General features: G+C 52.1%; 10 protein-coding genes across 10 annotated transcripts; 3 read left to right on the top strand and 7 right to left on the bottom strand.

The window, feature by feature from the left end:
- Positions 1–52: 52 nt before the first annotated feature.
- On the bottom strand, positions 53–3,633 carry SCP_1004760 (hypothetical protein; the record flags this gene model as incomplete). Its single annotated transcript, XM_027762341.1, has 9 exons — positions 53–97; positions 145–298; positions 365–785; positions 840–1,479; positions 1,533–1,678; positions 1,737–1,919; positions 1,967–2,152; positions 2,201–2,397; positions 2,444–3,633. 9 exons carry the CDS (start codon positions 3,631–3,633, stop codon positions 53–55), a joined length of 3,162 nt encoding a protein of 1,053 aa, XP_027618142.1.
- A 1,298-nt stretch (positions 3,634–4,931) lies between these two features.
- Positions 4,932–6,278, top strand: SCP_1004750 (predicted protein; the record flags this gene model as incomplete). The annotated part of the gene is made up of 7 exons (XM_027762340.1): positions 4,932–5,087; positions 5,153–5,189; positions 5,245–5,303; positions 5,365–5,631; positions 5,682–5,769; positions 5,821–5,936; positions 5,997–6,278. 7 exons carry the CDS (start codon positions 4,932–4,934, stop codon positions 6,276–6,278), a joined length of 1,005 nt encoding a protein of 334 aa, XP_027618141.1.
- A 271-nt stretch (positions 6,279–6,549) lies between these two features.
- On the bottom strand, positions 6,550–7,451 carry SCP_1004740 (predicted protein; the record flags this gene model as incomplete). The annotated part of the gene is made up of 2 exons (XM_027762339.1): positions 6,550–7,085; positions 7,142–7,451. The coding sequence occupies 2 exons, from the start codon at positions 7,449–7,451 to the stop codon at positions 6,550–6,552; spliced, it is 846 nt and encodes a 281-aa protein (XP_027618140.1).
- A 1,337-nt stretch (positions 7,452–8,788) lies between these two features.
- Positions 8,789–9,437, top strand: SCP_1004730 (hypothetical protein; the record flags this gene model as incomplete). The annotated part of the gene is made up of 3 exons (XM_027762338.1): positions 8,789–9,064; positions 9,124–9,224; positions 9,284–9,437. The coding sequence occupies 3 exons, from the start codon at positions 8,789–8,791 to the stop codon at positions 9,435–9,437; spliced, it is 531 nt and encodes a 176-aa protein (XP_027618139.1).
- A 370-nt stretch (positions 9,438–9,807) lies between these two features.
- On the bottom strand, positions 9,808–12,990 carry SCP_1004720 (hypothetical protein; the record flags this gene model as incomplete). The annotated part of the gene is made up of 4 exons (XM_027762337.1): positions 9,808–10,260; positions 10,321–10,793; positions 10,852–12,200; positions 12,605–12,990. 4 exons carry the CDS (start codon positions 12,988–12,990, stop codon positions 9,808–9,810), a joined length of 2,661 nt encoding a protein of 886 aa, XP_027618138.1.
- A 515-nt stretch (positions 12,991–13,505) lies between these two features.
- SCP_1004710 (Actin-related protein 2/3 complex subunit 5) lies at positions 13,506–14,147 on the bottom strand (the record flags this gene model as incomplete). Its single annotated transcript, XM_027762336.1, has 5 exons — positions 13,506–13,568; positions 13,621–13,683; positions 13,738–13,803; positions 13,860–13,932; positions 13,996–14,147. 5 exons carry the CDS (start codon positions 14,145–14,147, stop codon positions 13,506–13,508), a joined length of 417 nt encoding a protein of 138 aa, XP_027618137.1.
- Positions 14,148–14,710: 563 nt separating this feature from the next.
- Positions 14,711–15,740, top strand: SCP_1004700 (predicted protein; the record flags this gene model as incomplete). Its single annotated transcript, XM_027762335.1, has 3 exons — positions 14,711–15,026; positions 15,091–15,396; positions 15,454–15,740. 3 exons carry the CDS (start codon positions 14,711–14,713, stop codon positions 15,738–15,740), a joined length of 909 nt encoding a protein of 302 aa, XP_027618136.1.
- A 416-nt stretch (positions 15,741–16,156) lies between these two features.
- Positions 16,157–18,436, bottom strand: SCP_1004690 (hypothetical protein; the record flags this gene model as incomplete). Its single annotated transcript, XM_027762334.1, has 11 exons — positions 16,157–16,300; positions 16,374–16,506; positions 16,562–16,695; positions 16,752–16,843; positions 16,901–17,014; positions 17,073–17,527; positions 17,649–17,738; positions 17,792–17,898; positions 17,949–18,082; positions 18,144–18,210; positions 18,266–18,436. 11 exons carry the CDS (start codon positions 18,434–18,436, stop codon positions 16,157–16,159), a joined length of 1,641 nt encoding a protein of 546 aa, XP_027618135.1.
- A 463-nt stretch (positions 18,437–18,899) lies between these two features.
- Positions 18,900–20,619, bottom strand: SCP_1004680 (Urea active transporter; the record flags this gene model as incomplete). Its single annotated transcript, XM_027762333.1, has 12 exons — positions 18,900–19,035; positions 19,090–19,162; positions 19,221–19,475; positions 19,537–19,641; positions 19,697–19,842; positions 19,899–19,912; positions 19,969–19,998; positions 20,048–20,156; positions 20,213–20,221; positions 20,270–20,323; positions 20,375–20,498; positions 20,553–20,619. The coding sequence occupies 12 exons, from the start codon at positions 20,617–20,619 to the stop codon at positions 18,900–18,902; spliced, it is 1,122 nt and encodes a 373-aa protein (XP_027618134.1).
- A 564-nt stretch (positions 20,620–21,183) lies between these two features.
- SCP_1004670 (hypothetical protein) lies at positions 21,184–22,299 on the bottom strand (the record flags this gene model as incomplete). Its single annotated transcript, XM_027762332.1, has 10 exons — positions 21,184–21,317; positions 21,389–21,479; positions 21,528–21,624; positions 21,684–21,699; positions 21,752–21,813; positions 21,873–21,895; positions 21,949–21,969; positions 22,023–22,117; positions 22,179–22,208; positions 22,260–22,299. 10 exons carry the CDS (start codon positions 22,297–22,299, stop codon positions 21,184–21,186), a joined length of 609 nt encoding a protein of 202 aa, XP_027618133.1.
- Between the last annotated feature and the right edge of the window lie 122 nt (positions 22,300–22,421).

Below are 22,421 nucleotides of genomic sequence, written 5' to 3'. Positions count from 1 at the left end.
GCTTGCAGCCCACTGTCCCGAAGTTCCGCGTTCTTGGCATGTGCATACTGTTCTAATCATCTTCGTCGTCGAGAAGCTCTTCAGGCTCATTTCCCGTCTTGTTCCATAGTTAGTATAGTTCAGCGGCGCTGTAGGTAGACGTACATGGTCGAATGAAACTGAGACCCATAGTTCTTGTGCCAAACGTTCAGATCGGACTGGGATCAAGGCGAGAGGAGCATCGAGGGCCGTAGCAGGCACAATTTCGTAAGGTCCGAGGCGATTGGCGTACGAGACGTGAATTCCTAGCAAATTGGAGCTAGAGTGGGAGTTATACATCAGCGTGAGGTATATCTGATTGTGTGTGAGAGCGTAGACTGCATACTAAGTTTGCCATGGGAATGTTGGAATATTCTCGTCAGAGACCATGCGGCGGATGACAGCGCATACATGCGGCGATTTCTCTGCAACCTTGATGCCTAGTAGTGCTGCGATCTCCACAGGTACACGCTCACCTGACTCTCCACTAGGATCTATGATGAAGACGTATCGATCAGCTTTTGTGCGCTTGTTAGAGGTCGATCCGTAGCGTATCCCATCTTTCCGAATGTACGTGAGGGGTCGCGCGACTCGAGATGCAATGAAAGCAACTCCATCCTCTAGCGACAGATCGTCGATGAGATGGAGTTCGGGATATAGCAGTTGGGAGTACTTGAGAGCAAGGCGGTATATTCCTCCAGCCCCAGGCGCCAGGAATTCACGAAGATTGATAGGCTTCCCAAGCACACGGGGGAGTTTGACGCGATCTACAGGAAGAAAGATTCATGTGGTATGTCAGTTATGAATATAGTAACACCTACCTGTTGTAGCCTCACTGCGATAGATGGCAAGTTCCGTCATCATTCCACCTCGCTGACTGCGCCCTTCTGACTTGATTACTCTCTCGACGTACTCGCGTTCTTTCGAATGAGCTTCAGGAGGTAGTGCCAGGAGATACTCGTAGATGAGATGGCACTGTACCCAGTGCCGCATGAGAGTTAGCTCCATGCGTCCCCCGTCATGACCGTTAGTATTTACTCGCTCAAACATTCCATTAAACCGTTCAAAGGCAAAGAGCCACCAACCGTAGACAGGCCCAAATAATTTGATGAATTTTGCGAAGTGAGTCGACAGATGGTTGTTGATTGTAAGGTCGACACCGAGCTCCTGCATCTTGCAGTTGTACTGTGTCAGGAAGTCTTGACCAATTTGAGCCTGCGACATAGAGATCTTGCGCGAGGCCAGTATACGGACGCCTGCGCAAAGAAGAAGAATCGTGAAGTAGATGCTCTTGCAATTACGAGAATGTGTAGGTCGTGTCTTCGCATTTGGAGGAATAGGTGGGGTGACGTTTGGTATGCGGTCATGTTCGTCTTTCCAGCACACCCAGAGTAGGATTGGCGTGATGGTGAGAAGCCGGCGCCATTCGTCAGCCTTCTTCAATGATTGATTCTCGCCAAGCTGCAACAATGAGTGGCTTACTTGCTTGTGAATATCAGATAAGTGTTACGCACGTTCTTTGGAAGCCGAGTGACATGACTCGGCCATCGCACTGAGTTCACCATGTCCTCAAACTTCTGTTTGGGGGAATCATCACCTCCGATACCGGAGAACATGTAACCCTTGAAGAGAAGGTCAAGATATAGATGTGCGATAATTCCTAGAGTCCATAAACACGGTATTTTGAGCATAGAATGCATGAGTCTATTGTTACACACCTAAGAAGACTGCATGCATGAAGTCCAAGACAGTCTGTGAGGATGGTAGCCAGCCTGCGAGCAGATTCATGATGCTCCAGCGCACGCCATGGTCACGCAATATGGCACTTTCCCGGCGAATGCTCACTTCTCTCGCGGAGAATGCATGCTTGAGCAATTTGTAGTCATCCTTCTCCGGTCGACCTAGAAGTACATCAGCGCTTGAAACACAACTAATACAAAGGGCAAACTGTTGTCGTAGCCACTGGACTTGTTGATATCCAGTATATTGATCCCGCAGTACAAGCAAGGATGAAAATCGTGGTTATGCGATGCTGTGCCGCTGACCTTGCGTGCCGCGGGCGTGTCGCAGTTATCACAGAGGAAGTCGGCATACACCGTGGCTGCGTCATCATCGTGCACACTCATTTCAATGCCTACAAGATTATTAGCAAATTTATCTCATTTTTATAACTGGATCTCACCTTTGTGTAGTTCAATCATTTCCTTGATACCGGGCTCAAGTGCATGGTTAAGCTGTTGCTGATTAGGCTCGCCTGGACCTGGAAGTACTGCAAGGCAAATTACGTTAAGTTGAAGATACCGTTGGTCGCGCGGAAGATTATTGAGGGCGAGGTATATTGGGCCAGTCGAGTGAGGACGGCCAGAGAGTAAGCCAAACCTACGCAGGATTAATTCTACATCAGAACAGTAGTTACGGTACTTACCAGTCGAGGTTCATAGAAAGAGCTAGTCCGTAGCGATGGCTTGTAAGCTTCACTGGTTCTTGACCGTCTTCTCGAGGACGATCACGAACGGTACCGGCAGAGTTAATTTCTCTGATTGTCCCAGTTGTCAGCCTAAAGAGCATATCACCGTCATAGATGTCCTCCATCACGAAGTCTTCATCGCGATTGTGCCCAGGCTGATCATTGCGAAAGTCACGCAATGACTTGGCGAACCCAGGACGCATCATCATGCATCGCAGTGACTCGATAATAGACACCTGTGGACTGATTTTGATTGCCTGCCGCCGAGTTTTGCCCTTTGAGTCGAGTGATTCAAGATAAAGTGAACCGGAGCAACCAAGAACTGTACAGGCAGGTGACTCAAGCTCTTTCAGTTCCCTCGGAGTATGGTGCTTCCAGCAAACCGGACAAATCGCATACTGAATAATCCAAGCATCAGGATCAATGCCGAGGCGTCGTCTAGCAGTTGCCAGAGTGCGTGCAGGTTGAGGCCTGAGGGGTAGCTGGCCTGCTTGGACCGACAGACAGTCCAATGTGTTGTTCAGCTGCTCGGTTGTGGCATTCCACGTGAGATTTTGATAGGTGTTACCCATGACGGCATGAAGATAGGCCATCCGAATGTAGGACTCTTCGCTAAAGGCCGGAATAATGACAGAGGGTTCGTCGTCATCATTGTCATGCTCTGAGCCTGGGATGGCGATGTCTGGTGGCAGCACTTCGTGATAGTCATCGGGTTCGAGCCCTGGTGCAGGTGGAGGATCAACATATGGAGAAGGCGAGCGAGAAGAATTCCTAGATGGCTGAGAGTCCGGTTCCACATCCTGTGGCTGAAAGTCGTCAAAGCCCTCGAAGTCATCTTCAGTACCATGTGGGCCAGGATGAACAGCCCCGTCGTCATGAGTGAGTACAGGCTCAGGCAAACGCGCATCCTCTGGAATCCGATGTTCTGCCTGCCGAGGTTCACTACTGGATCCAGTTTCAGCGATGTTGTGGTGTGTTGTAGGCTGCAATGGGGCTGAATTAGGGGTTTGCGAGCTCTCCGGAACTGAAGTGTATGGCCCGTAGAGCTTTAGATGCTTCACACAGACCTGCTTTGACTGATACTTGAATCCTAGCAGGTCCAGACTGCAGCGAGCACAGCGACATTGTATGCGAACAGCTGCAGACATCAGTGAGTGTTCTCCTTTAGACCGAGATCCGAGCACCCAGGGAAGACTTGGTAGACACTTGTGTAGCCCTTTTCACAGAAAGATATAGGCGATTGAAGCGCATATAGTCAGGTGGTGGCGGCGCGAGATGGAGTCAGGTGCCAGTGAAGCGCGACGCGACTCAGAACGTGACCGTGCTAGTGGGCGCTAATTGACAAGCTCGAGTACTTTTTGTCTAAGTCTCGACACTCGCGCGATCGGAAAGCATGATGATAGACAATCTATATTTTCTAAGATTCTGCATGTAGGAATTACTCGGAGGCTTCACAATCGTCATAACCTACGGAGAATCGTGGAAAATCTGGGAACCGCCGACATTTTCCCACGTCCAAAATCTCTGGCGTTGTGCTGTGGAAGAGATCGGAGGGCCCGTACGTATGATATTCCTACTCTACTACTCGATGACCCCGTATCCTACCAGTGGAACTGTCAGCCTACATCTGAAGACCTGTTACCTGTTCTCTTACGCCCTGCTCGACCAAAAGGACATGAAATCTGAAGGAGAACTGTTAGTGGCTGTCAAGTTGTAGTCTATAACTAGAGCATCTGACCTCAAATGAGGCCTTGTGAGCAACCCCCGCACGCCGTGGCCGAGTACGCTATGGGGAAATCCGACGCGACGTGACCATTGGCGCCGGACTTATTGACATAGGCATTTTGGCCTTATGTTTTAAACATATCAGTTTTACACGCAACACTATGTCCTACCATAGTACCAAGCTCTCAAAATAAGTCACGTTCGTCTAAGTTCGGCGCGAAGGCTGTGTACCCCCTGCCGGCCAGTCACGCGTCACAGCGATTTTCAGAGACCTCGCCAATGATTTTTTCTCGATTTTTGGAGTTGATTACGTGTCCCCTTAGCTGTAAACGATTTCGCCGAAGATGCCGAGCCCGGAATAAGTACTGAGGAAGGCATTTACTCGTTGGTCGCTTACGTTCGGTTTGACTACCAAGCAAAAATTGCGAGATGCAGAAAGTGCTCTGAGCAGGTTCAAGAGGACTGCGGAAGATCTACCCCAGCTCAATAACGAGAGCGCCCCAGTGTCCCAGCCAATGGGACGCGTCGAGGCGAACGGCAATTCCCGAATGCGCCGGACTAGTAGCTGCTACTTACTGTGCTAGTAAGTACTCTACTCATATAACCAATTTTCTTCGCTTTCTCGCAGAGCACCGGAATCTGACACAAGTCCAGCCAATCTCAGCTTCTCCTGCTTTCTGGACTCTTAATCCGGCTAATTCACGTCCGTCAGGCTCTGTTCATGCTCAGACTACCTTCTTCGTTGGCCCCGAAGTTCAGTGCTCCAAAGAGAAGTGTATCCAACTCAGTTAAAAATGCTCTCTATATCGACCGTGGATTGTTGGTATTGAACAAACCGTCGGGTTTGGTGTGCCAGTTTAACAGAAATGAACAAGGCGTGAGTCGCGTGTTCCCTGCGCTTTTCATACATCATGGTCCATCTTGAATCCTGGCGCTATTCAGGAAGGCATTGGTGACGACTTTCAGGCTGTTGTCCACGGTATTCACTTCGCCATGGTCCTGTTGAACGCTTAGTTTACGCAGCTGTATGTCAGATCTGAGGGAACAGTTCGATCTGAAGGATGACCTGTATCCTGTCCACAGGCTTGATAAGGTGTGCTTTCTATCTACATATTTACGCTTCGCACAAGTTCATGAATCTACTTTTATTGTAGAGAACGACGGGTGCACTAGCCCTTGCGCTCAGTCCAGCACATGCCCAGTCGCTGGCGCAACAGTTTGAGTCACGGTCGGTGGAAAAATCGTATCTCGCGCTCGTGCGTGGCGGGATCCGGTCTTTCTCTGAACCCAAGGGCACAATTAGAAGCGGGCTTACATTTGTAGACGGCCGCTTGTGGTTGGACGCTGGCCGTCCATCGGACAAGAAGGCAAAGATTGTACGACGAGTTGCGGAGACTGACTGGGAGGTCCTGGCTTCATCTGTACGTCGTTCCAATCAAACGAGGTCGTGTTATTTAATGCATGCGTGTAGCCCACCGTTCCGTTGACATTGGTGAGGTTGCGGCCGGACACGGGTTTGAAGCACCAGCTGCGAATTCACATGGCGCAAAACTTGAATAGTATGTATTTCTGTGTCCTTCATAGTGCGTAAGAGCTGATAAATTCCCTAGCACCTATTCTCGGAGACCTTTTGTATTCACGTTCGAAGCTCTCATCAAAAATCACAGATAAGGTCGACGTATACCCAGACTTCATGTTCTTGCACTCCTCCCAGCTTTCCATCTCCGTAAGTAGTTGTTCTATTTTGTAAGGAGTTCAATCGTGCTCAGTATTCTCTTGGCGATAGCGCTATCGCCGGACCGGCGCCCACAAACATGTGCGCGTGACGATTGGCGCGCCACTTCCAGGATACTTCACTCGCCTGTGTGCGAAGGTGAAGATCCTGCTGCCAGCTGAACTTGCGACTGGCGGGTTATGGATTGACGGTGAGCGGATGAGACCACAGACAATACATGTCGTTCAGCAGCCCGAGGAGGGAACGTTGGCCGAAATACCTCGTCAGTCTGCAGACGATGTCGCACATAAGCTTGAGGGGATTGGCGGACGGTGGGTTGGAGAGAGATTGTGATATATACGCTCGCTGTAGGTGTTACAGTCCCGACCTTTCTCAACTAACTCAGTGACAAACGGCACACTGCACAGATGCTCAATACATAGGACAATCAGATTCCCGCATCCAGTATACCGGATACAAGACGCGCGCCCCGACCAAGTAGTAAATACAGCTCCGGCCAGCGGTGCGCAATACGATCCAGTTAGAGCCACATCATATCATTCGTCAACCCGCCTACACCACTAGCCTTATTCGCTCACGCTACAGGCAGCCCACGCAGCGGAGTTCAGGCTGCATGACTGCTTGTCATGTGCGCCTTCAATAGTGCCGTACCGACACCCGCTGCAACAGTGCCTATTGTTTGGGCTATCCCAGCCGCAGGCATTGGGATGGAGCTAATAGCGATCAGGATAGCCGCCAGCGTTGCCGAGGTGGCGTCGGGGTTGCGGTTCACAGCTTCCAAAACTGCGTCGGACGCTGCCAACAGCCACAGAGGAACCGTGATTGTCTCCTGTGGGGGCGGTGGTGGTGAAGGTGACAGAGCATGAGGCACAAGGCGTGCTAAGACTGAGACGCTCCGTTTGTGGCCCGAGATGCTTGTCGCTTTCTTCTGGAGAGCCTTGGCAGGCGTCGCAGTACCTTTGTCCTTGGTCGTTTTCTTGGTCACCGCCTTACCTGACGAACGAGCCTTGGGTGTGCGGGAAGCTGAGGTTTTGCCCTTTGCATCGCCGGTGGTGCCACAGCCACGGCCAACGACCCACCAGCCTCCGGAAGTGTTCTTTTGCACCTTGACCTTCACTGTCTTCGTCTTGTCGGTGTCCCCTGAAGATCGGTGCTGTCAGTGTCGAGGAAGTCAGTCATCCAAGTAGAGGACTCACATTTCATGTTATTCATGGCCGCGCTGAAAGTGGCCCAGGTCCAGCACCATTGCTGCCCATGTGTGCGTTGCAAGACGGACTCGAGCTGCCCCAGCCGCTTCTTCGCCTCTCCGTTCAAGTAGGGCCTAGCGAACTCTGGCCACCGTTCCGACGATACCTTCTGTGCCTTGCAGGCTCGTGCAACCTTGTCGAGCCACGACTGAACAGGCGGGTCCTCTGCAGGTTTGCCAAAGAAGTGTTGTATTGAAGATGACCAAGTAGTCTCTGGTGGTGTCTTGGCCTTCGTCGTCGAAGATGAAAACAGCGCCATTGGCTGAGGATGGAGTGGGGCAAGAGGATTCTAGTGATTGGCCTGCTCCTTCAGACTTTTATAGGCAATGTCTTTGTTTGTTCATGTCGAAGTGTGGCCAACCGTGGGCTTGGTACGTTTCTCGTTTTCCATTGTCTGCCATGCTTGCTGCTGCTCTGCAGTTTTTCATTTCTTTCCATCCATTGTCCTCCGTATCACGCAGTCCGGCCAAACATGACGTCCTCTACATGTACACATGATCGCGTCTGCTATGGAACGTGCACACCACAAATCCTCAACGGCGTGCGGCTCCAGGCGGCACCCTACCCGCCTATGACCGACAAGTGCGGGATTCGGTGCTCATCGGCTTCTGGTTCCTGAAAGATGTGGGTGAACTCAATCATTTAACTGCCCAAGGCAGCCAGGGCACCGGTAACTTCAAAAGTTGCACCTCCAACGCCGCACAGCATCTGGAGTAAGAATCGCACGAGGCGCGTTCCGCCGTGCGCCTATAGCGCGCCTTTGCTGACATTGACGCTGGGTCGCTGACAATATTTCATCTGGAACAGGTTAGCTCCGCTCAATGTTGAGCGCAGTTCCGAGGTCATTACCTGTGGAGGCGTCAATCAAGGTCTCCACTCTGACACATATCGTGAAACCTGCCGCAGACATGGGCTCGCCTAGTCAGCAAATGTTCCATGCACTCCAAATCACTTACTCCATGGTACAAATTTCCACCTACGATGTCTCGATGAGAGCACCGTTTGCCATCTGGCATCCTGCATTCTGTGCCTTGATGTGATCCCGAAAGCGCCATTGACGGTGTTTCGACAGCTTTCTGCATATGATCGGTCGCTTGCCACCCTGGTGGATTAAGTCGAAGAGATGCGCTCACTCTTGGTCAAGCGTTCATTTGTCTGTCGTTGGGGAAGCGCTGCGACTTTCTTGGTGAGCGTTTCCCTGGCATATGTTGTGCTCCTCTCGTCTTACCTGAAAGTCGTTCCGACCGGAGCCGTGCCCATGACGTTTCTGCGTCCTTCAGGTCTCACGAGGCCAGTCATCCGCTCAGTGTCGAACGCCAAAGCTCCGATGTCGTATCCGCCTGCGTTACATATTGTGATTAAACAGGTAATGAAACCGCGTTCTTAGGCTCTAACTGCATTCTTCGATGATATTGATGTGATCACAGGAATCAGTGTGTCATACCCTACGGAAGGTGGATCCTCCGGCACCCTCATTGATTTCCAGGCGCCAATGACCCACTCTGAAGATATAAATACGGAGGAATACAGTCCCTCAGAATCCTAGCAATAAACCGCCCCATATCCTCCAGCACGTCAATAAAGCCTACTACTACCATGTCCACTGATATTGTCCTCCTTTCTCTCATTAACTGGACGGAGTCCCTCCTCACGGCCATACTCAACGCCACCACCGAGGCCACGTTCAACGAGGCCTTCGATGCCTTCCTCTCGCAAGATGTCCACATCACCGTGAACGGCAAGCATGTCACTCGCGAGCAGTACAAGAAGCAGCTCTCTTCGGAGAAGTGGACCGAACGTACCTCCGACCCTGCTTCGGTGGCATTTGAAGGCGCAGTTGAAGTGCCTGCGGACAAGAACGAGCCTATTTCTGTAGGTTTACATTTTATACCGACTTTTGCAGCTCAATCGATCTCATTTATGTCCTTTAGAATGGTGTCGTAGGTCTCTTCTATAAGGCCACTATCTACGGCCGGTTCTTCATCCTCGGCGCCCCCAGTGCCAGCACCGTCAACTCGTCCCTGAACGTCGTGTAAGTGTTTCACCTAACCCTGCTACCATCTTGCAGCTCATCTGTCTTTTCTTCCGCAGCATCGCCCAGGACAAGTCGATCCCTGCTCCCGTATATCCCCCAGGTGTACGCGGCGACTTTGATGACCGCAGGGTCACAGTTTTGAACCAGGTGGTCACGGATCAGGCGAACCCCATCGTGTTGCCTAAGCCCCTTGCCGAGAACTCCGCTTGAGCAAGCTATGCCATAGTGCTCTGTATATGTGCCACTCTGCCGCTCTCGCATGTAATTCCACTGTACGACTTTGAATATGTAATGGACTGGTCGCGTTCTTGTCAAGAAAGTCAGTGCCGCTAACTTGACGCACTTGGCCTCTGATGCTTGCAATGTCTTTTCTTCGAAGGCACGGTGTTTAACAAATGGGCCGCCTGGATCATACACCTTCGAGTGGTATATGCATGACGTCCACGGCCTAATTTCCAATTGCGGGTACGATGAATCGGTATATTCGTGGCATACCCTTTGGGAAGAACATAGTCTATCATAGCAATCAGCGCAACGTTCTCGCAGATATCTAATTGTCATAACAGCCCAAACGTGCTAGTCACTGTGCTGATTCACTACGGCTGCGAGCCTCAGCAAGACTCAGCTCTATCGCAAACCTAAAATCTTCTTCTTCACGGTTCGCATCCACCTGATACGCAGAAACCCGTTGACAACCGTCCGTACCGTTCGCAGCTCCGCCCATCCTCTGCGCGAACCCCGTAGAGATCAGCGACGGACTTGAACCCGAGCGGCTTGACGGGGTAGTCCTCTGTAAGAACGCGGGCGGGGACGACGCGAGCAAACCATATCCGGGAGAGGTAGCACCGGACGCGGAGCGCGTGGTGTGCATTGGCGTGCTCCATGCACTGCGAGTAGACGCAGGGCTGCCTGATACGGAGCGGTGTACGGCCCAACTGCCGCTCGTCCCCGGCGTGCTGGGTACAGACGTGCCCGTAGAGGACGGCGTGCAACTCATTGGGGGGAAGTGCTCTGAGTCAGACGTGGAGGGAGGCTGGACGCGGTCCTGCAAGCTCGTCGAGAGTGCTGAATACGGGCGGCTGATGGGGCTCACGCTGAATCCAGCTTCTATTGGTTCGGCACGCATGCGGGGCGACAGTTGCACCTTGTGATTGGACAGTGAAGGTGCGACGCGGAGGGAACGGCCGCTGCTGTACGAGATCCCATAAGTATGTGAATGCGTCGAGAAAGACGAGGCACGCGAAGGAGCACCCGAGGACGCCTCCGAACTAAAGAACGTAGCGGGGCCAGACACGGGAGTGGACGGATCGTCGAAGTCTGCGAGGAAGACACCTTCGTCTGCTTGAGGCAACGAAGAAGACGACAGCGGAGTTGCCTGGCGCCGTCGCTCTTCTTCGTCGCGGCTCAGCATCAGCACGTACTCAACGGCTTCCACCTCGCTCAAGCCGAGATTATTCAGCGTTGAGCGCTGTTCCCTTTCGCGCCCGAACGCACGACGGGTATAAGACTGTTCTTCCTCAATATCCCGACAAGATTCTGCGATGTCACGATACATCTCGACTTGTTCTATGAACATGGTATTCAGCTTTCACGCCCGATACTAACTTGGAACCGCTCTACTTACGATGCCATTTTGCCACCCCTGCATTCTTCGCAGCGCGTGCTTGTTTGCCCTTCATATATGCGGTACCGTGCTTCCCAACAGGCCCTGCTTTCCACGCCATGACCTTCGTCCCGATCGATACCACCATCACGTCCCGATCGAGCAAAATCTGGCTGACTCCGTCCCACTCCCCACCGACAGTTGGTCGCGAAGAGGGGGACGCGAAGGCGCGCAACGGTGCAAACGTAAGCGAATCCCACACCTTCACCGTCCCGCGCGAGGACCCGGACACTAGAACGACCGCATTCCACGCAAGGGCTGTGACCGCGCCATCCTCATGTGCGTCGAACTTGTGAATAGCAGATACGCCTGTAGCGCCCGGAGCAGGATGCGCGTTCCAGGCGAAGACGCTGATGCAACCAAGATGGTCCCCAGCGAGCACAAAGCTCGATTCGCCTTCTTGTGTGGCAAATACGGGCTTGAGTACACTAATAGGACCTGTCGACCCGTCTCCAAAAGTTGTGCGCTCGACTTCATCCATCACCATGTCGACGGAGAGCCGATAAAAGTAAGGGCTGTCTCGATACGCCACCAGAAGAGCCATCTCCAGGGCGGAAATAGACGCGAAATCTAACTCAGTCAACTCATATTGAGCATTACCACCATCTTTAGGACCGAGTGTAGGGATTATGAATTCCCGAGGGACAATCTGAACAGAGTCGGCGTCCTCCGCAAGAAGCGGATTGAATCCCGTCCAGGCAACGATATCGCCACTTTGAAACCCACCTACGACCGCTCCATGGGCGACATCGAGGGCAACCTTAACGCACGGATCTGTCACCAGTTGCGGGCCCTTGTTCGAGGTCCAGAGGCACTGCATCTGTTTGGCGTCCCACAGCTTCACGCGCCCGTCCGCAGCGCCGCTCACAAATGCCGTCGGCCCGTCCGCAGTCAACCCCCACGCGACATCGTTCACGGTGCCCTCGTGACTCTCGTTCACCTTGCAGCGCATATGCTTCGCCGCGGACGCGCGGCTGCCGTCCATTACGCGGTTCGCCGTAGTAACCGCGACCTCGCCGTGGCGGAAACCCCAGACCACCTTTGCAGTGCCGCCCTCGGACGCGAGCGCGACTGCAGACACGTGTGGCGAGAACTCTTGATTGGGGTTCCCGATTCCCAGGCCATTCACAGTGCCCGATGCGTCCAGGAAGCCGCGCAAGACCTTGCCCGTGAGCGCGTACGAGCGCGAAACAATGCCATACTGAAGGGACGCGCTCAGGATGGTGTTGGAAGGCATCAGATGAATGCATGACACAGCTGAGTGGTGCGGAATATGAGTGATGGTCGGATTGCGGGACCCTTCCCAGCGTCTGCAAATAGGGATGAGGGAGCTGTCAAGGGGAGTAGAGAAACTAAAGAGCTAGAAGACGTCATGGGCAATCTCGTAGACGTTGCGAAGGGGAAACGGCTCGGTGACAAGACTCCAATTTATGCATGACAGGAGATCACCCGCATGGTACGAACGTCACGCACAGATGGTTCGCGGATCGCACTACCAAGCAACAGCCTGAAATTCCAAACGCTTGCCCGTAGGAAACGAGGCAGATCGACGCAAGCCTGATGTTGAGCTGGAAGATCGACCTTCATACCATACCGCATATACGACCATCCTGAGATAGCGTTGCAACGGCGTGTTGATGAAGAGTTCCATCCAACAGCCCCAACACTCCAAAGCTGCAGAGCAGTTTCTCCTGGGCGATGGAGTATGACGTACCGTCTGAGGTTGTATCTGAACACAAATTCCTTCTTCCACGAACTCTCCTCCCTGCGCAACATCAGGCGCTTTCCATCGGATTCATCGCGGAGATCGCTTTCAGGCGCGATGCCTAGGAACTGGTAGACGTACGCCCTGCGCCAGGTATTATCATCATTCACGTGTTCGTGTAGCTGCTTATTCGCGCGTGAGAGTGCGAAAAGACCTGGCGGATCGAGGAAGGACGTGATATGTGTGAGCGACTCGGATGGTATGCGAAGCAGAACGCCTGTTTCGGATTTTTCGGGACCTGGCTTGCCATGTTGTGAGGGGATGTGGTGACGCTGAGACGATAAGATGCGAAGCAAATCTTTTTTGTTGTTAGTCTCGAGGGGGCTTCTGGGCATAAAAATGAGGGGTGGGGGATAGCGAGTACGCTTTCGCAGACACTTCTGCGATGGGTGGTGGTTGGAGTTTGAGATGAGATGAGCTCAGTTTGGTTACCCGTCGTGGCGGCCGATTATCTCATCGATGACTCGAGTAGACGGTCGCTTACTCGCACTATTCCAATGTTGACCATAATTTCAACTAGAGGACGAAGTGCAATACAACAGCAGTGGTTAAATGATGCCATCCGATGGCACAAGAGGGGAAATTACACCAATTTGTAGCGGAAAATTGAACGTAGGATTTCTCACTCATACTGCACTACTACCACCTGTCTCGAAGCAGTGCAACAGACTCTCTTGAACATCGCAGTAGGCCGAGATTGAGAACACAGATAGAAATGATTCCACTGTGGCGAATCGCTTAACGTCTAGGGCCCAGGGAAGCCATATGCCGATTTCCGCTAACTTGGCACTGAGGATATGCAGAGAGTCGTTGCAAGTTATTGAGTGTACATTGAACGTGTCGGGATCCATCATACAGTCCTCCTGTCCGTCATCGCCCGAACAATACAGCCGGTGCCAGCAGCCTCTGTCAACTAACTTGCGAAATTAGGCGTAAATTCAGTGGGTACGACGACGACGACGTGCCTTCTCATGCCACCCCAGTAATACACTCCCGCTCACGTCCCCCCAGCCTGGTAGTGCCATGCCCTTGTAGAGGTACTTCATCAGGGTATCCTGCGCGTCTGGTGATAACGCCCTCACAACACCCGGAATCTCGGTCGCTTTCGTGCTATTCAAGATAGAGACCAAGGTTTGTAGGGTCAAGTTCTAAAAAAACTGGATCAGGATACATGAGATCAGAACAATGAATCCCTGCAGCATACCTTGGCTTCGTCAACATTTGGCCCATATGGCGCACCCTCTAACACTATGCCCAACGCCTCTGTGATATCACCTCTAGCCCCCGTCACAAGTTCAGTATCGATCTTCTAAAAGTCTAGAGAGCAGGATCTGACGCACTTCGCTAGTGAGCTCCGCACAGCAGCTGCCTTCTGTTTCGCGTCGTTGAGTACTTGCGTCGGGTCTCGCGGATCTGCCTCGCAGAGCTCGCTCTCCAGCAGAACGTCCTCGTCGTACTGGTCGATGTCAATCTTGCGGAAGTTGACGTCCATTGTCAGAATGAGAGATCAGCTTAAGTGTGGCTGCCGCAGGTCAATATTTCAAACTCCGCGAGTGAAGTTGTCGATCGTTGACGGTGAATTCGACTCCCCTCCCAACTCTTCCCTACACTCTCACTTGAGTTGGCGCAACAAATTCTTGCGAATACATTCTTGCCATTTTTCTCGTTGAATCAGGTGACCCGGTAGATCCGGAAAATATCGCAAGCATGTCCCTACGATCCGTCCGCTTTCTGGCTATGCATACGCGCGAGGGCTTCCGACCTGCAGAAGCAACACGCTCACAACGAGGCAAGTATGATGTCCTACGCGTTTCGCTCATCACAGATCCGACTTGGCGGCCTCCGGATCGCGACACGCTAGCACCCCGGAATATGAGCCTAGGCTGCCGCCCCTCCAATTCATCTCAGCGAGTAAGTAGATGTGCGCTACAGCTAGCTGCAACGAGGCAGGCAATGTATATAAACCGTGACACCGTTCTGCGCCCTTCGATTTTATTCTCCCAACCATTGCAGCTGCCTTCACGTTCACGCAGAGTCTTCGTTTAATATTCAATTATGGCTGCGATGCTCGACGCATTCAGGATGCAGCCCTTTGATCTCGAGCCCGTGCTCGCATCCTGGGCAGACCCGCCCCGCTTCCTAGGCAAGCCGAAGAAGGACCTTCCCGTCAACGACTGGCTGGCCCAGATTAAGGCCGGGTGCATCGTGCGCAAGGTTCCCAAGGAATGCTGGCAGAGAGTTGGCGAGCACTTCCTCGGCGACAAGGCCAAGGCACGCTTCGAAGAGGTGAAGCTCGTTATGCAGAATATGCACGGGGGGAAGTATAAGTGGAACTGGAAGAATTTCAAGGTCGCCATGCGGAATATGGGCTGTGCGTCTCCTGGATTTCCCGCCGTGTTCTCATTTAAACTCACCATATTCTCGCGCATTTCTAGGGGACATCGAGGCAGACCAGTGGGAGATTGTCAACGTACAAAGTAAACCCTCTGGACTCTGGTGGATTGCCGGTAGGGGCAGCGACTCCAACAAGGAGGCGAAAGATAGTAGTCCCACCCCCCCTCCTCTCCCGCCCAAACCACAACGGTCAAACACCTTCAAGGGCTTCCCCATTCCCAAACGCTCCTCGACCACGAGCTCAATCGAGACCGTCACTTCCTCTGGCTCTTCTTCCAGCAAGAACACGTCAGCCACCACCCCAGCCAACACACCCTCCACGACGCCCGCTGGCACACCAGGCGACAGTACGTGCCGCATTATCTGCTAGATAAATCCCCATTTCTAACTTCAGGTCTTTGCAGCGACCACCACGATCGCGCAAGCACCATTATGGCTAATGAATGTCTGCCAATCACTCGACTTCCTGACGACTGAGCATCCCAAGGTGATGACCGCGATCTCGGCGGTGCTCATCACCGTAGGCTCCCTTCCCGCCCTCCCCGCTATTTCAGCAGGTGCGGGCGGCGCATTCCTCGCGAGCACCACCGCGCATGCTCTCGGGAGCATCGCCGTCGGCCTTGGTACGCTGCTCAAGGCGTCAAGCGATGGCCAAGTACAAATCGCGCCGGCGCCCCATGCACATCCATAGGTCCGTTATTCGGATCGCTGGTGACTTGTGACGATGAGCGGATGTGTTGTTGGGGTGCTGTTATGTCTCCGATGTCCCGTATGATGATGGCCAGCCGGTTTAATGACGCGTATTTCGGCCTCACTTGTTTATTTACTTAACTACATTGGACATGTACTTGTATCTTACGAGCCCACGTTGATAACAACGTTGTATATCATTCATTCTCGACAGACAGATTCGGGCGTTTGGAACTGCGGAGAGCTCTTCAGTGCACCAGTAAGTAGTAGCCGCAGCTAGGCGGGAGAGCGCCTACCCATTCTAAGTTGTGTATGGGATATGCTGTAGACCGTGCCTATGTATGCATATAATCCGAAAAAAGAAGACATTGGCGACAATTGAGTGTGCACGCAGGATAATATTCAGAGTACCTCATGTTACGTCTTGCTCGAGCGCGCCTCTCTGGCGATCGCCTGCTCGCGCCACTTGGAACCTTTCCACCAGACGAGGAGGATAAGCAGCTCCGAGACTACCATCAGGCCCGCCCAGAGCGAGTACAAGCCTCCATCCCCAATCGAGTTCTGAAGCGGGTCATTGAGTAAAAACCCTGGACCATTCGCGCAGCGCGCAGCGAACGAAAGATGTGTAACCCACCTGGAGCGGTACCGCCACTTCCGTAGCGATAAATGCAAAGAGTCCCCGAAAGAAGCTATTCGTCGCGACGGCCGAGGACGAGCGCCCAACGTTCGAGTCAACGATATAAGCGAGGGTGCTCGAATAGATACATCTGAAAGATCGTGCGTCAAGTACATTGTACAGTTCCAGACGACGGTAGGTCGTACATCTGGAAGAACCCAGAGAGGAAGAGCATGACGCAGATGGCCGCAACGTTGACGTGTTGCTCGCACACCCAGCCGTACGCGACGATGGACGGCGGAAAGAAAAGCATGAATATCTTTGTGCTTTCTAGGCGCATCTTGGGAAGAACAGTGGTCAGCACCACTGTGTATTTTACATAATATTCAGGAAAACCTCTGCAAAGCTCTTGCCACCATGTTTCGCCTTGACTCGAGCCAGAACGAGATCGGACCAACGCCCGCCGAGGATACTACCGCAGAGACAACCTACAAAAATATATGGCTTTGGACAAACACATAGTTGCAGACATGAACAATCCCTACCGACACCATACGCCAGAAGGACGACACCGATTTTGAGCGCGTCGTAATGATACTTGTTTGCGAGCGTCCGAGAGGCGGTGTAAGTGATGCTGTAGTTGAATGCGAACAGAAGACCTGCGATGCGAACGAAAAAATTTAGATCTACGTCCAAGAGAGATCAGTGTGTACGCACCGGATCCAAAAAGGATAGCGAGGTTGTTCTTCCTACGGAGTACGTGGATGATGGGGACCACCGGGTTAACGTCCTTTAGCGACACCTTCACCTCTTTTACGGCAACTTCAATCGCATCATCCTGCTGGTCCTGCCTCTCTAAATCCGTGTCCGCTGGCCCGACTGTAGCAGCGCTATCTCTCTTCTCGTTAACAGCTTGTTGCTTCTCTCTGCCGCCAGCGGTAGATTCAGTAGCGGACAACTCAGCCTTCTTCGCAGCCTGCTCTAGCACGCGCTTAAGCACAGACTGGTAAGTCGTGCTGCGTTCCTTACGGAACGTATCCTTGAAGGGCAAGAATGACAAAAAACAGAGTCCGGTAAAGATAACGAGGAACCAGAACGTCGCGCGCCAATTGAACCCTTGTGTCAGCGCGCCACCCAGAATGGGTCCCAGTGACGGACCCAAAAGAGGAGCGCTAAGCAACAGAGAGTAGCGCTTCGAAGTCAGTCACATGCGCCGGACGGGAGTAGGGACCGGGTAAGAGCGTCGGCCGAATACAACGCACGGATGGATCTTGCCGCTGTCCCAATGCTCACCAATAGTAAATACCCATCATCGTCCCTCTTTCGTGGGGCTCGTAGATGTCCGCGAGCGTTGCGGCACCGATGGACATGACGGCGCTTGAGCTGTTTAAATTAAAATACTGGGCTTGGTTAAGCAGGAGCTCGAAAGTGCGTACCCTGCTGCTTGTAGGCACCGCATACCTATCAATACTTGGATGGTCTTTGAGGTCGCTGCAACGATACATCCCACCATACAAAGGGCGATTGACACGAGATAGACCAGCTTAAAGTTCCATTCAGTAACTCTTTCATGATGCTTCATTTCGCGCTTACTTTCCGGCCTTGGACCTCGCTGATTGCGCTCCATAGAAAGGGAAATCCTCCTTGAATTAAGATGAAGAGCGAAAGCGTCAAGCTGAGCTGCCCGCTCGTAGCATGCAGTTGAGATTCAATCTGAGATATAGCAGCTGTAGAGTACGTATAAATCAATGCTACCACAATGTGCCTAAAGATGCAGCAGGGACTTACGGTTGTAAATATTTGCACCCAGACCTGCTATCACGGACGCAGAAGAAATTACAGCAACAATTGCATACTACGTGCAATGTTTTAGCTCATGAATGAGAAACCCAAATAACGAAGTTACACACCTTGCGACCTTTAGACCATTTTCGAGGGTCGTCATTCACGAGCGCATGCTCGATGTCCAAAACGAGCGAAGCCGTCGGTACGGTTTTCTCTTCTACCCGGTTATCCGGTTCATTGTAAGTAGAACTTTGTCGCGACTCAACGGTCGCGCTCTGACCGTCTACGCCGGACATCCTGGAGGCTTCAATGCGCTCGTAGTGGTTCGTGAAGTCGTAAGGCAAATCCTAAGGAGAGATGTTCTGAGGATTCCATGAGAGGCCTTGTGATGCATACTTATCGTTCAACATTATCGCCGAGGGCCATTGCGGCCGATTCGGAGAAAATCGACAAATTTCGCTGCATGGGAGACGGCACGAAATCTTCGCTAAAAATACGCCGTGATCACGTGCATAACAAACTCTCGATTCGAAGGCTTTATTGTTCGGACCCTCGTACATAAGTTGTCTCTTCATACCATTTGTACATGTCCATTGTTTCGGCTTTGCTGAAATGTGACTTTCAGGATGGCAGATTTTCCAGTCATTGGTTTGAATGTATGGCGGAGGGGACGGACCTATGAGTCGCTGCAAGGTGGCATGGAAGCTACATTTCTACTGTTGCGGAATGAGTGCCAGTTCATCGTTGACACCCTGGTCATCACTGCTGGGTTGGCCGTTCCTGCGGCCTTTGCAGGAGCATCCTGCATGCTCCACCCATAATGATCCCAATCTCGACTCTCGACTCCCAGACAGGTAGAATGATACAGAAGATCCCACTCATCGCTGCCCAGATGCTGTTTCATCGCGCGTGAGTATATGAACGGACTCGAGGACAGTGTAGTACTCACATCGTGCACGCCACCCAGAACTTGTAGAAGCTCTTGCTGAACGTGTACTGCGCGAAGAACATGGGCAGCGGCACTGCGTCCTGCGATCAGCCAATCGCCCAGAGCAGTCCGTGTGTTCAGACCAGACGTACCGACTATGCCGACGATCACCGTCAGCGCGAGGCAGTACCACATCGCTCGCTTGAAGATGCGCATGAGCTCCGCCCTGTCAACGGCCGCCCTGGGCAGCACCGCATCGCTCGACGGCGCAGAGCCCACGTCCGAGACATTCGCATCTTTATTCTGGCGGCTGGACGAAGATTTGCTGTCTTCGCCGATCCCTTCCGTCTCTACATCGTCGTACATTACGATCGCGCGAGTCCCCGAAAAGTCGTAGTTGGCCGGCTCTATTTCAAAACCACTCAGTGTCCGGCGGTGAGATACCCGATTGATCTATAGGAGACGCACTTGCAAGGGACACCAATATCGTGATGATCCCGGAGAAAATGAGGCCCGTCACCCCGCTGCAGACAGCAGAGTATGGCTCAGCAAGGTTGGTCACATTGATAGTACCTAGGACGGGAATCTGAATCTGAGGTCCAAAGAGCCGTGCACGCGAGCGGCATACCGAAAATCTTCCAGCAGGATATCATCCAGGCCAGCATACTCAAAATGGCACCGATGATGGTCCCGCATATTACACCTGCTCCCGTGAGCTTGGACCAGGTTACTGTCAGCCCAATTGGGAATACAACCGGGCTGAGGAGGAGCCCTCTGAAACAGTGATAGCGTAAAAGTCGTTTTCCCACCATCGCCAAAGGGTGACTCACTCCACGTAGAAAAGCTAAGAAGATTATCGGTAACAGTAGGTGCTAGAAGAGAATAAGGAAGCATACTCACCCAACCGAGATTGATGGTTGCAGCATTCAGCTACATCATTATAAACAGCCGAGAAAGGGGATATAAACGGTAGACGTACAATGGTGGCCCAAGCACCAATCCAGAGGGCCCACGCGCAGATAAAGTAATGCGATACACGGACGATGTCTGCGCCAGTTGCATTAGGGCGATAGTAGGTCCGGTACAAACTATATATGTGGAGAATCAGTAATTCACCCTCCAGCGTCTGACGCAACATATTCACTCGTAGGCACTAGAAGAGGCATCAAGTCATGAGCATCAAAAGGCCAGAGTCACTCACAAAAGACTCGACACGCCAATTAGCTCTGCACTAAGAGCCGAAGTTACAGCCATGCTGCACGAACCTTCGTGAGACATAGAGCAATTCACACAGGAATGTGCTTACAAGACGACAAGTAAGATGACGACGGCACCACCCTTGCCCATGACAACGACAGCAGCAGCGGTCGCAGTCAGACCTGCACCTGTCTGGGCGGCGGATAGCGGATTCGGGTATGTTGGGAACTTGGCTGAAATAGTGGTCAATAGTTTGCTTTATCCAAGGGAACAGTTTCTTCGCTCACGTTGTTGAGAAGTGCACGTGCGGCCAATCCGAGGCAGGATGCGAATGTCCAGGGAACAGCGAACCATGAAAGGCCACCGAGCATCTGAGGATTAAGTCAGGGGATACACTGACTACGGCCATGAAGGTGCCTCACATAGGCCTTGGAGGTAGACCCAGGAGCGCTTGCAATGGCCTGACGAGGATACATCAGGCAGACGCAGAAATAAATTATTCGGGAATTCATACACGCTGCCAATATCCTGTGAGATGTATCAGCACCATGTATCCTCATACATTTTGCCGTACCTTGGTCACAGAATACTCCCGTAAAACCTAGAAAAGCGATAAATTGAGTTTGAGTCAAGCCGGAAACTTATGGCGTACTTACCGCCCACAGCAGCAGCAGTGCCAAATACGAGCCCCTGGTTCGACCTCATGGTGAGATAGCTCCCGTCGTGGTTACCCGAAACTGGTGTGTCAATACCAGCTTGCACAAGCAAGTCATAAAATCCGCTGATGCCTCCAATTTCTGACGAGGTACCGCTGGGCGCTTGGGTCAGTATTGAACATTTGAGTATGGGGAATTTACTGACTAGATACGACCTACGAAGATGTAGATGGCAATGAAGAGAATAAGTGTATGCACCCAATCACAGACAAAGGTAGCGCGAAGACCGGCGAAGACCGCCGAAGATGACGTATACTGCGATGCCCACTGGGAGGAGGAAGCATGCTGCGACAATGTTCATCCCAGTCAGTGCATTCACCGTCGCAGCACCACCGACTAAGCAAATTTGAGCATGTGTTTCGTCAGCAACGCATCAGATAGATGAATGGGACGGAAGAATCACGTACGAAGAAGGCATCCAGAGATCAACAAAACGCTCAGGAACGCGTAGAACGTGAAAAGTAGATGGATGACTGTCCCGAACCGCATTTTGGCAATCTGATTACTTGTCAGTGCATGGAGAAACATCTTAGATAAAACATAAACCTCAAGGAAAGTGTGTGCGCCGTTGGCATTCATTTTGACCTTCGCCGCAACCATAGCGAACAATGCCATCACGACTGTTCCACCAACAGCAAACCACCTTAAGCAGGAAATTCAGCGACAGTTGCCCTCATTGCTGAGCAAGCGACTAGGACACACCATGGTCCACTCACGCCTACATGTGATTTGTCAGTGCGACGCGGAGTGGGATGGAGGTAAAAGCATACCGACAGTGTAAGCACCAGTGCTAGATTGCAGCAAAGTTGCACTCCATGTCCATGCGCTGACACTGTATGAGAAAGAACCCTTTAGCGATGTGTGCCCTCTTTGTCTAAAGAGCACATTTACATGCCGCAGCATACGAGGCCCGGCTAATGGTAAAAGGTGAGAATATGAGAAGCGTGAAATATAATATTCATCTAACTTTGACATTTCTTGAGGCGCTCTAACAAAGCACTGGGTTTACGCGCATTAACAAATGCACAAGATGGGACTCACGGTGAATTCTTCTGATGATGAGGGGGTGAAGTTCGAAAACTTCTTTTGCAGAGTGGTCAGTAGGAGCATCAGTGCGGCGAAGAAGAAGCCGACGCCTAAAACCGCGGGATCTTAATAAGTAAATTATTGTGGAAGTCCTAAGCATGTAATATTAACCGACGACGACGCCATATCCTACGCTCTTGTCTGTGCAGGCTTCAGTTTTTCTAATCTCAACACAACGACAATATGACTTACCGAGCAGAGGCTTAAACTCGGAAACTCCAGCTTCCGGCATTACGCGATCCACAGGGTGCGGTGAAAGAAGAGCCCTGCATTGAGAACCTTGTATATCCACCTCCAGTGGAACGTGGTGTTGCCAGGTTCTTGACAAAGAGCCCGACGGGAAAATGGCACGCT

The sequence above is a fragment of the Sparassis crispa genome, assembly GCF_003851025.1.
Source record: "Sparassis crispa DNA, contig_000009F, whole genome shotgun sequence".
Lineage (NCBI taxonomy): Eukaryota > Fungi > Basidiomycota > Agaricomycetes > Polyporales > Sparassidaceae > Sparassis > Sparassis crispa.
This window is presented reverse-complemented; position numbering and strand designations above follow the sequence as displayed.